The sequence below is a fragment of the Nyctereutes procyonoides genome, unplaced genomic scaffold, assembly GCF_905146905.1.
Source record: "Nyctereutes procyonoides isolate TBG_1078 unplaced genomic scaffold, NYPRO_anot_genome, whole genome shotgun sequence".
Classification (NCBI taxonomy): domain Eukaryota; kingdom Metazoa; phylum Chordata; class Mammalia; order Carnivora; family Canidae; genus Nyctereutes; species Nyctereutes procyonoides.
The window spans coordinates 22,621,218-22,631,946 of NW_026575132.1; the positions used below are offsets into that span (position 1 = coordinate 22,621,218).

At 46.1% G+C, this 10,729-nt stretch overlaps 1 protein-coding gene across 12 annotated transcripts in view; it reads right to left on the reverse strand.

Annotated features, from left to right (window-relative positions):
- The window catches only part of FN1 (fibronectin 1), a 65,990-nt gene extending 56,799 nt beyond the window's left edge, over positions 1-9,191 (reverse strand). For 4 of the 12 annotated variants that reach the window (XM_055345036.1, XM_055345035.1, XM_055345029.1 and 1 more), the window contains exons 1-6: positions 8,826-9,189; positions 7,894-8,022; positions 6,813-6,950; positions 5,187-5,318; positions 4,076-4,213; positions 1,601-1,759 (exon numbers count right to left, since the gene is read on the reverse strand). In XM_055345036.1, coding sequence (XP_055201011.1) covers positions 1,601-1,759; positions 4,076-4,213; positions 5,187-5,318; positions 6,813-6,950; positions 7,894-8,022; positions 8,826-8,982 — 853 coding nt within the window. In that variant the 5' untranslated portion in view covers positions 8,983-9,189. Of the gene's footprint in view, positions 1-1,600; positions 1,760-4,075; positions 4,214-5,186; positions 5,319-6,812; positions 6,951-7,893; positions 8,023-8,825 lie in introns of all 12 variants that reach the window. The other 8 variants (XM_055345030.1, XM_055345028.1, XM_055345032.1 and 5 more) reach the window with 3 other exon arrangements.
- Between the last annotated feature and the right edge of the window lie 1,538 nt (positions 9,192-10,729).

Consider the following 10,729-nt stretch of genomic DNA (forward strand, 5'->3'; position numbering starts at 1 on the left):
GTCATCGTGTGCCTCTGAGCTCATCAGAGAACACCTTGGGATTCTCTAGAAGTTGCCCCTCCTTCCACATTTTGTTTCTCTTCCGGATCATTTGGGGATTTGTGTGTGTGTGTGTGTGTCTGTGTGTGTGTTTCTAAAACCAATCCATCCTCTTAACAGAGCTTTCCTTTCAGAGTAAGACCACAGAATATGTTGTTCTTTTTTTTTAAAAAAAAAAAAAACCTTTGAGAAATCTGTTCTCCCAAACACCAGGGAGAACTGATGCCAGAATAACTGCAGACTGAAATCAGCGTCTCCCTAAGTGCTGCTCAACACTAGAACCCAAAGACATGTCAGACAGTGGGTCCCATGGTCACACACGCTAGGGAGACGTCATCTATATTTATATACTCCACTGAAGAGCCACAATGCAAAAGAACGTAAAGATCCTACAGAAAGAGGTTCCATTTTGTTCGGCCCAATGTTTCTCAAACTTTTTTGAACAGGACCTTTTCTCTATAATATTCATAATATTAATAAAAATAGACATTTATTGAATCTTTACCCCCATTAAATCCCAGCTACAGTCTTAATTTAAACTATTTCAGGAGATTGATCTTTGTAATTGGTTTTTCTTTCTTTTTTTTTTTTTTGTTTAACAGTAATTTCACTGATAATAATCACATAACTCAAAGATACCACCAAATCTAATCTTGTTCACCTTCAGAAGTGCTCAGAACAAGATGAAAACTCATCAAAAGGAGGAAAATCTAAACAAAGCATAAATATTTTTAGCCTAATGACTCACTGATAAAAGGCTAAGCAACAATGGCTAGTACGTTATTCAGTGAAAACTTGAGATATTATTAAGAATGTAACAAGCACACACCCTCAATCGTCGTATTTCTGTCTTTCAGACTCTTCCAAAGCAAGCTACAGTGCAAATATCTCATTCTCATACTAGAAGTAATGAAAACTTCTCTCTCTCTCTCTTTAAATCCTTAGACATTGTTTCATTTATTCTCATCTCTAGGCCTCTTGAATTTCTGGAATTGTGAATGCCAATACATGAAGAAAATGATTGTGCATTATTTTATGGAATGCAACAAAGTTTTGCTGGAGCATGGAAACCACATATAAAGGATTGTTTCTGCTACAAAGAAAGCTGAATGTCAGGACAAGGAAATATATTCCATTTTGAAAAAGAACAACTGTACTTTTTTTTCCCCTTGTCCTAGCAGAAGAATCAAATAGTCATGTAACTCATCGTAACTCTTTCGTTTCCATTAAAATGCACAGGCGTGGGGATGTGTATGGGTATATATATCTATACATCAGTTGTGTAGCTTTTATAATATTAGCATTTCCTTAAAGGTCAGTTTAATCTCTTGGGGCTAACACTGCTTTTCTCCCCCCACTAAGATTGTTATTTCATTTTTATTTATATTTCAAACCTGACATTAGACAAAGTCTTAATGACTAACAATCTGTAAACGAACTCAGATTATTAGCAGAAACCCTGCAACTCATCCTCAAATGGCACGTCAAAGGAAAGACAGAGTTGCTGAAATATTTTTTTGGAATGCCTTCCCGATTCGGGCCCTGCTGGTTCCATGCTCACCGGTGGAAGTGGTCTGCAGAGATGCGTGCCTTTCACACTTCCACTCCCCTCTGCCGTTGCCCGTACAAATGCACTGAAGCAGGTTCCCCCGGTTATCCTTCTTGCTCCAGGTATCTCCGATTCTGTAGGATGTCCTGGTGTCCTGATCATTGCATCTGTCTGTGTCAGAAAGGAAGCATTTAAATATGCAAATCAGGTCAACCTGAAAAAAAAGCTCCAGAGTCAACCCCCCAAAAAAGAGTGCAGTCACTGAAAGTTCAGTGAGCTAATCTTTGGTGATGAAATGTTTATACCCAGCTCTGGCGACCACTGGCATCGACCTCCTGAAAGATGGGATTTGGTTTGTTACAGCAGAAAGAGAGATGTGTGATTTTGCATGATTTAGTCTTGTTCTGCTTCCCTGTTTGCCAAAATACTTTTTCATCATCTCTCACTCATTAATTTTTTTTAAAAATTGTTTTCACATTGGTCCTTTGATCAAGTTCATTCTCTGGCTTTCTGTTCTTCCCTCTCTTTCCTTCCCAGGCTCTCTCTGCTTTCTCCCTGTAATTACTGTATATGACCAGCCTTCCAAGAGGGGACTTTCTTCAGAGATTAATAAACAATAGAGAGGAGAGTAAGGTTCAAAAGGTCTCCCCCACTTGCCCCAAAGAAGCTAAAAAGACAGCAGCATCTGCTTCTTCATTTGTTATGTAAGAAAGTTCAGGGGACTACCAACTTTGACTAAAATGTTCTTTCCCTCCTCCCCCAGCACACACGGATTTAAAATCACCAATCAAATGGTTTCTTTTGAATTGCTTGGCATTAACCCTCCATGGAAAAAATGGCATTTTGTAATTTGTGACTGAATTGCCATCAGCCTATGTGTTCAATCATCTGGTAAGTGGATTGTTTCAGTAATAATCCAGTTTTGCCCATATGCTATCCAGAGAGAAGAGAGGATCTTATTTGCATCAGAATCAGAAAGTCATCTCACTGGGTGAGAGAAAACAATCAGACGGTTGATATAAGTCCATACAAATACCCAGACACGTGGATCTACCACCAGAATGGAGGTCTGGATGAAGACGGGCTGGTTACATACAGCCTTTCCCCAAATCCCTGCTAAAAGGACTGTCTTCCCTAAAACCCCCATAGCACTATTCTCAGTATTTGTCTTGAAGTCCCTAATTTTGTGCTCTGTAGAAGATGAATATGTATAAGCCTTTCTCATCTCCCTGACCTACTTACTAAGTGCTCTTCGGAGGCTGGGCTACTGTCCAATTCAGTTTTGTGTTCCTATACCATTCTGTACAAAGTAGAGGACTTATAAAACTTCATGGAATAAACGGCTTTTCTTTGAGGAACTTATCCCAAACTTGTTATTAGAAGAGCTTTAAATAATAGATGAGGGTTTGAGTCATCGCCACCAAGGTCTTGAAAGTCTGACGATCATAATACCATTTTAAATGCAAAAGATCTAATGAACCAGCAAGTTTCTGGGAAAGACTGTCAGAATTATTATCACTTTCCGTCAAAGACTTATTTTTTATTAGCAAAGAATTCAAATTTGGGTGATGAGTATGTGAAGACGGTTAAATACTTTAAGCTAGATAAAGAAAGAAAATAGGTTCAATATATTTTAGATTTAAGATTTATTAATAACACCAACTGTTAATGGAGGTTTTGCTTCAATCAATTCTATGGTTGCTATTTGTTTGAAAGGTATAAAAAAAAGGAGCCTTGAATCCCCAAGGCAATCTCAGAAGGAGGAGTCGTGTGTGCCAGAGGCCAGCTTCTTTATGGCACTAAGAAGCCCACTTAGGAGCTTTGGGTAAGAAACACTGTCCTCAACCCCAGGTAGACACACAATTTTAACCTATAAGTACTTTTTATTTTCCTCAATTTTGCTGATGAATATGCCCTATTTAAACTTCAAACATAGAAAGAGGGGATCCCTGGGTGGCTCAGCAGTTTAGCGCCTGCCTTTGGCCCAGGGCGTGTCTCTGCCTCCCTCTCTCCCTCTCTCTCTCTCTCTCTGTGTCTCTCATGAATAAATAAAGAAAATCTTTAAAAAATAAATAAACTTCAAACATAGAAGGAAACCTAAAACTTTAGAACTTTCCTCCAGTCTAGGTCAATAGTATCTACATGCCCAAAGAGGTGTTTGCATGTTATTTTAACGATTTCTTTGCTCTTAATACTTGGAAAATATCTCAGTGATAATTTAAACACTTGCAACTGATCTTCAAGTCCACAGCACAGTTGGCATTTAAATGACCACTTGGGTTCCTTCTTAGTAGCTGATTGCCTAAGACCTTATTAAACTCTTTACTTTTCTTTGAAGAAGCAGAATAAGTTGACTGGGGACATCCAAATGTTACCAAAGCATCCTGGTGTATTGGGTGTGCTCCAAGTGACATCATATTACAATTCTCTCTAGGAATCCGAAAACAATACCTGGCCTCATCTTGAGCATAAAGAGTTAAAACATACTTCTAGAAGTACAGGTGATACGTCCATTGCCTTCTCCCAGACAAGTACAATCCACCATCATCCAGCCTTGATACGGCTTTTCCCAGGTCTCTCCAACAACGTAGGAAGTCCCAGCAGCGTGATCAAAACATTTCTCCGCTGTAGGGAAATTTGGATGAAAAACAGGGGGAAAAAAGGGTTATTTTGAATTGTGCAGTCTCCTTGTAATTTAAAGTATATTGTGTAAGCAAAAATCCAGCCACATTTTTTTTAAGTGGCACTCTGTTCAAAAAGAAGGGCACGCCCTGTAACTAAGCACATAGTAAGTAACCAAAGCGAAAGAAAGCTCAAGCCCAGCTGGCAGACAGAAATTCTGTTCTCCTAATAAGTACATGGACTGCATATACTCAGCTAGCACCACTGTTCACACCAGTATTTCAGTGAAAACGATCTAGATATGTGTTCATCTGTGGGAAACTATGCACAATTCCAATCTTAATTATGAATGGGTTAAAAAAAAAGGATGAGAAAGTTGTTTAAAATTTGATTCCTGCAAAAACAACTATAACACAAAGCAAAATAAAAGCCCTTGAATTCACGAATAAGAAGTAAACAGTGAAATTTATAGGCAGAAACTTAGATTTGTAATTATAGAGTTCAACTGAAGATTGAGGCCAAAAGACGCTCAAAAATGTTTATTTTGAAAAAAAAAAAACAAACAAACAAACAAACTACCAAGGTGTGATAGAGCACACACAATATTGTTTCAGCCCAGCCTGTTCCAACATAGGAATGTGTCAAAAGTGCCATTTTTTTCCTTTTAACTAATTTACATCTTGGCCAAGGAGAAATCTGAGACCAAATATTAAACCAAAGAAATGACTTTTTCCTAAACCTTTCAATTCTATCTTGTGCTTTTGAAACAAAATTAAGACTTTTATCAATGATTTGCACTTTCTCATCTGGCTCCTTCAGGACCACAGATTATAAAATATTTCAGTATTTGAAATGAAATTTCCATTTCATTCTTTTTTGAATTGACATTCAGATCCCGGGTCCCCATGGATTTTCATTTAACCCAACATTTTGACTCTGCCTCCCCACATCTCATTCATCCCTCAGAGTCACACACCTATGGGCTTGCAGGTCCATTCTCCTTTCCCATTACCGAGACAGACACACTCTAACATGTAACCACCAGTCTCATGTGGTCTCCTCCAGGTGTCACCGATCTTGTAGGACTGACCACCTTCATGGCACCGGTCTGTTCAAGACAAAAGGCAAATGTTAGAGAGAGAGAGAATATTAAAAGAAAGAGAGAAAAAGGAGAGGGAGGGGAGGGAGAGGGAGGGGAGGGGAGAGGAGAGGAGAGGAGAGGAGAGGAGAGGAGAGGAGAGGAGAGGAGAGGAGAGGAGAGGAGAGGAGAGGAGAAGATTTCATATTCCATTTGGGTAGGTATTTAGGTTAGCCAAAGTAAGGACACAGAGAACACCTTACCCATCAGAAGTAGGGGAAAACTTAACAGATCTGGCCACTTTGGGTTACTCAATAATTAAATGTCTTAATTTAAGCATGATGGGAAATCACACAGAAAACTGAATGGCAAGAAAAGAGGTCATAAATCCTGGTTCCTCAGAGAGATCACAGGAAATTGGTCCTAGAGCAGAAAAGAAAGGCTGGCAGGCATGACCTCCACACACACACAGCAGGGTGAGCCCGACTGAATGACAAAGCCACATCACATTGGCATAGCTTTCCAGCTTTCAGGAGTGGGAGAGCCCCCATTTTACCCGAAGACAAATATGTCATATTGGCACAAATCAAGTAGACGTATATACCTCGCAAGTAAGGCAATCTGGGTACCCTTCCAGGCTGTTAGGCATAGTGGCACATCCAAAGGCTGAATGTCCCCTCGACTATAAATGCTGTGGACCACTGAGTGTTAAGACTGCCAACAAACTTGAATAAACCCTAACATTAAATATGGGAAAAGCTGATTGGGTCTGTTCACAAGGGACTGCTTTGTTCTTTTGGAGAGAAGCCTTTCAAGCAACTTACACTTAAAGGATGGATTAAACAAACGAAATACTTTAATGGAGCCTGTTGGTAACCCGGTGAATCATAGTGGAAAGACTGCCTTGGCTAAACTAGAATCGATGAGAGTCAACACAGTCCCCAAAGGTCTTTGGAAACACTAGTAGGCTAATCACTCCATCCTACCTTTGGGAATAGAGATTTGCTTCCTGTGTAAAAACTATAGGTCACAAAGACACCAGACTGCATCTGTGAGATGCAAGAGGTCTCTGCCTCACAAGCAAGAAGAGCACACCCCACGGTGGCTAATTCACTCTTTGAGACCATCTTCCTCATCACTGAGGATGATCACTTCATCAGGCTGGCTTGAAGATGCCCAGGTAATATAAAATGGACAATTCCTTTAAGTATGTCTTAACTGAAATGGAACTCAAGAGATCCCGTTGGTACTCGTAACTCCACACAGGCTCAACACCATTTCCACCTGGGCACAGAGCCACCTTCCAGAAGCCCCGGAACCAGCCGGGTGACCACATCAGAGCAACTGGTCACGGGGGTGGGGTGGGGTGGGGGGTGGGGGGGTAAACCAGTCATGAGTAACAGAAAGCGACAATGATGGTACTGGAGAAATTCACATATATGATATTTGAGCATCTTTATGGAATGTCTTTCTCACTTGACATAAATGATATTTTAGCGTCATTTTACAGAATATCCTTCTTACTTGCAATGGTGCAGCTAATTCTTCCACGCCCAGCTCCGATGCACGTACAGTCCCAGATCATGGAGTCCTTAGGGCGCTCATAAGTGTCACCCACGCGGTAGGTGTTCCCCGTATACTTGTCAAAGCAAGTCTCTTCAGCTGAGGAGAGAAGGAAAGTCCACGTGGGCCTCACGTATGTAAAAGCATTTCTATTCCACTAATCCCATCCAGAGAAACACTCACTCTTCCATTCTGAGTAGCATGGTACAACCGAAGAATGTGAAAACATTTAAATGGGAGATCTAGATTGTACCCCAGGCTTTAATGAAGCCTCAGCGTTTCAATTTTGACCAGTCCTCCCAATTTTCCGTAAATTAACTTCTATTGTAGAGGCTTCTCAGGCCCTTAGGAAAAAGCTGCCGGATTGTGAAGGAAGGCTTCAGATTCCGATCTCTGACTCAGCCAGCCAACCCAAGGTCCACGGAAAAGCAAACAATGTGAAGAGCCCCACCTCCCACCAGGCACTGTCATTTCTTAATCCTACTATTTCCATGTCAGCCTCACCAGTGCTCCTCTGTAGGAGTTGCCATGATTAACAAGAAACAGGACAATGGTCATAAAAGAACGAGAACTTTGAAGCAAGTGGTTAGTGGTTTTTTGGTAGCTGGCAAATCACTTTATAATATAGTGAGTGCCCAGAGAGTTTCCTGGCCCATAACCTTACAGTTGAAAATCTGAAATTCCTTTCTAATAAATTAAAATTTTATAAGCATTTTTTTTTTTTGGACGGGGAACACAAAACCTTCCATTTTCTCATCAACAACTTTGGAAGAAAAAAAAAAAACAACTTTGGGAGAATAAAACAAAAAGAAGACTCTAGGGACTACTTTGGGATACACCGGTTCTTTGGTTTTAAAGGTAGAAGTAACACGTGAAAGGCAAATGGAAGCGGTTCTTAACACTTTTTAAAGAGGAAAAGACAGAAAATTGTACTGGGGAAAAGGTGTGTGTATTTTTATTACCAATGCTAAGTTTAATTAACAGGTACCAGTTCCCCATATACTAAAGGATTCCAACTGCCAGCCCCCCCCCCCCCACTTACGTTCAGGTTTACTCTCGCAGTTAAAGCCTCGGCTCCCTCCGTAGCAGGTACAAACCAAGGCATTTCCCAGGTAGGTGCGCTCCCATTGTTGGTTTATCTGATAGTGTTTCCCATTGTCGTAACAGCCAGCTATAAAGGATCGAAGAAAAAAAGTCATTCCATCTGCATCCCCCCTTTCTTCCAAAGTATGGAATTTTCTTGCACAACTAAATGGATGACACTGAGCAACAAACATAGAAAAACAACTCACTCATCAGAACATCAGAATTAGTATTCCGATAACAATATTCCACGAAAAAATATAAGAAATTAGCTCCCCGAAGAGTTAACCACAATCTGCACACGTAGATATTCAGGTATTCCTTCCCCCCACCCCACCCTCCCTCATCTTTTAACTTAGCTAAATGTTCTACAGTGATGTCATTTCCATCTGGCCAGGGGTCTACATCAAAGGAATGGAAAGATTTTGGAAAGCAGATACCTGCAACCTCCTTTTAAAATATGCAAGGACCTTCAATGCTTTTGGGGTGGGGTGGGGTGGGGTGGGGTGGAGAGTAAGTCAAGAAGGACTTTAAGCAGTTTCCGTTAGCCCAGGCTAGGGGAGGGTGTGTCTCTGAAAAGCTGGGACAGGAGTTCCCATCTGTGTTCTTGGAGAAGGGGCCTGAAGGGCCCCCAAAGCGCTCTCAAGTTGGTTGGCAGCCCCACAGCTATCTAGCAGCCCTCTCTCCCCCCCAACTCCCAGTTCAAAAATACTCAGTTACTTAGTAGCAAAGGGAGTCAGCAGCGCAAGGACCGCAGGGGTCCCGCAGGGAGCATGCAAAGGCGGGCCTCGGTCCCCCCACCCCGGCGGCCCGGGCTCCCACGCGCTCGCTCGCCCACGCGCGCTGCAAACTTCGGCGCGAGTCGGCGGGCGGCGCGCGGGCAGTACTCACGCTTGCTCTGGCCGCCGGCCGCGGGGCCCTGGGGCTGCACGATCTGCTGCGCCTGCCTCCGGCCCCGGGCGGCCCCCGCCGAGCGCAGCGCGGCCCCCAGGGCGGGCACCGCGAGCAGCAGCAGCAGCCGCAGCCGGGCCCCCGGAGCCCCGAGCATCGCGAGCGCCGCGCGGACACGCGCTCAGCAGCGGGCGAGAGGCCGCCGAGCCGGGCTCCCCGTGCAAGCCGCGGGGGGCGGGGGGCGGGGGGCTCCCTGCGGGGCCGCCGAGGGCGCAGGGGCCGGACGGGCCGAGGGCGAGCAGAGGGCGGGACGAGAGGCGGCGGCGCTGCCCTCCTCCCCCTGCAGAGCGCAGCCGGCGCGGGCGGCCGAGCCCGGGGCGCCCCGGCTTATATGGGACGGTCCCCTCCCGCCCCCCGCGAGGCCCGGGGCGCCGCGGAGGAGGGACGCCCGGCCCCCGCCCCCCGCCCCCCTCCCCCCTCCCCCCCCCGCCCCCCTCCCCCTCCCCCCCCCCCCGCCGCCGCCGCCGCCGCCGCCGCCGACCGCGCGCCCATTGGCCCGGGCCCCGGGTGACGTCAGGGGGGCTGTGGGTTCGCCGCGAACAAAAGAGATGCTGATCGCCCGCCAGGACCCGGCCGGACAACTTTTTTTTTCGGTTTCCTTTGCGGTCGTCAAACTTTCTCGGGGCTGGAGGGGGAGGGATGGGAAGCGGCTGGAAGGGGTAGACGGCGAGGAAGGGGAGGGGCCGGGGGCGCGCGGGGGCCCCGCTTTCCCCTCCTCTTTCCCTGGGGGCTGCAGCGGGGTGGGGGTGGGGGGGGATGGGGAGGAATCGCATCACCTCTGGAAAGGAAAAGGTGTGCTCGCCGGGGCGTACTTCGCGGGGAGGCGACCGTCCAGGGCCACCTCCGTGCAGCTGCGGGGACGGGGCTGGCCTTCCTCCGGTTCCCCGCTTCGGTCTAAAGTGCACGACTTGGGACTCCCTTTCCTCGCGGCCGCGGCGCCCCGTCCAGGACCCCCTGCACCCCTGCGCCCCCGCACCCTCTTCACCCCCGCGCCCCTGCATCCCCGCACCGCCTGCACCCCTGCACCCCCTGGACTCCTGCACCCCTACACCCGGCCGGCGGCTGGGGAGCGCAGGAGGAAGCCAGCGTTCAAGGAGCTTCCACTAAGCATCTTCCATGAGTTTCCACTAAGTTCTCCGGGGGAGCCGGGACGGTCTGGGAGAAATTCAGGAGAGGCTTTTTTTTTTTTTTTTTTTTGGAAAAAGACAAAGGAGCAGTTTGCTTTTCAAACTGTGCAGGGAAGCCCGTCCTGGCTGCGGCCGGGGCGCCTGTTTCCACTCGAAGTGCAGTCAGTCGTGGACGAGCTCAGCGCTGCCAAGTTGGACGGGCTGCGGGGGAGAAAGGGCTTCGAGTCGCTGCCCGCGTTCACCAGGCCCGTCACACCTGGAGCCTGGAGACAGATCTCGTTGGGCTCCCCCAAAGCTAAGGCCATTTACAGCCTTCCTTCCCGCAGTCCCTTCCTCGCTTTGATTTGGCATTTTTGGGGGGTAGACATCAGTTTCATCACAGAATGAATGCCCTTCCCCCGGGCCCTGCTGCCAATCCCCCCCCCCCACTTTATGTTTCAATTGTTATGTATTCCAAGAATGTGGAAGGTTCCCATTTAAGGTTTCTCCCTCTTTCCCTCTAAAGGCAGAGCTGAAAGACTCTAGCATTTAGCAACTCATCACATCAGACTGTTTTCAGACCAAGTCACACTTGCTTTAAAAGATCTTCAAAAAGAGGACTCTACAATTTTCTTCCCCAAGCCCCAAGAGACCCCAACTCAAAGCTCTGCCCTCCAGTCGTGTTAGTGGTACCGACCTCTTGTTTGCTTTGAGAACCTAGGAAAGCTACTGGCAAAA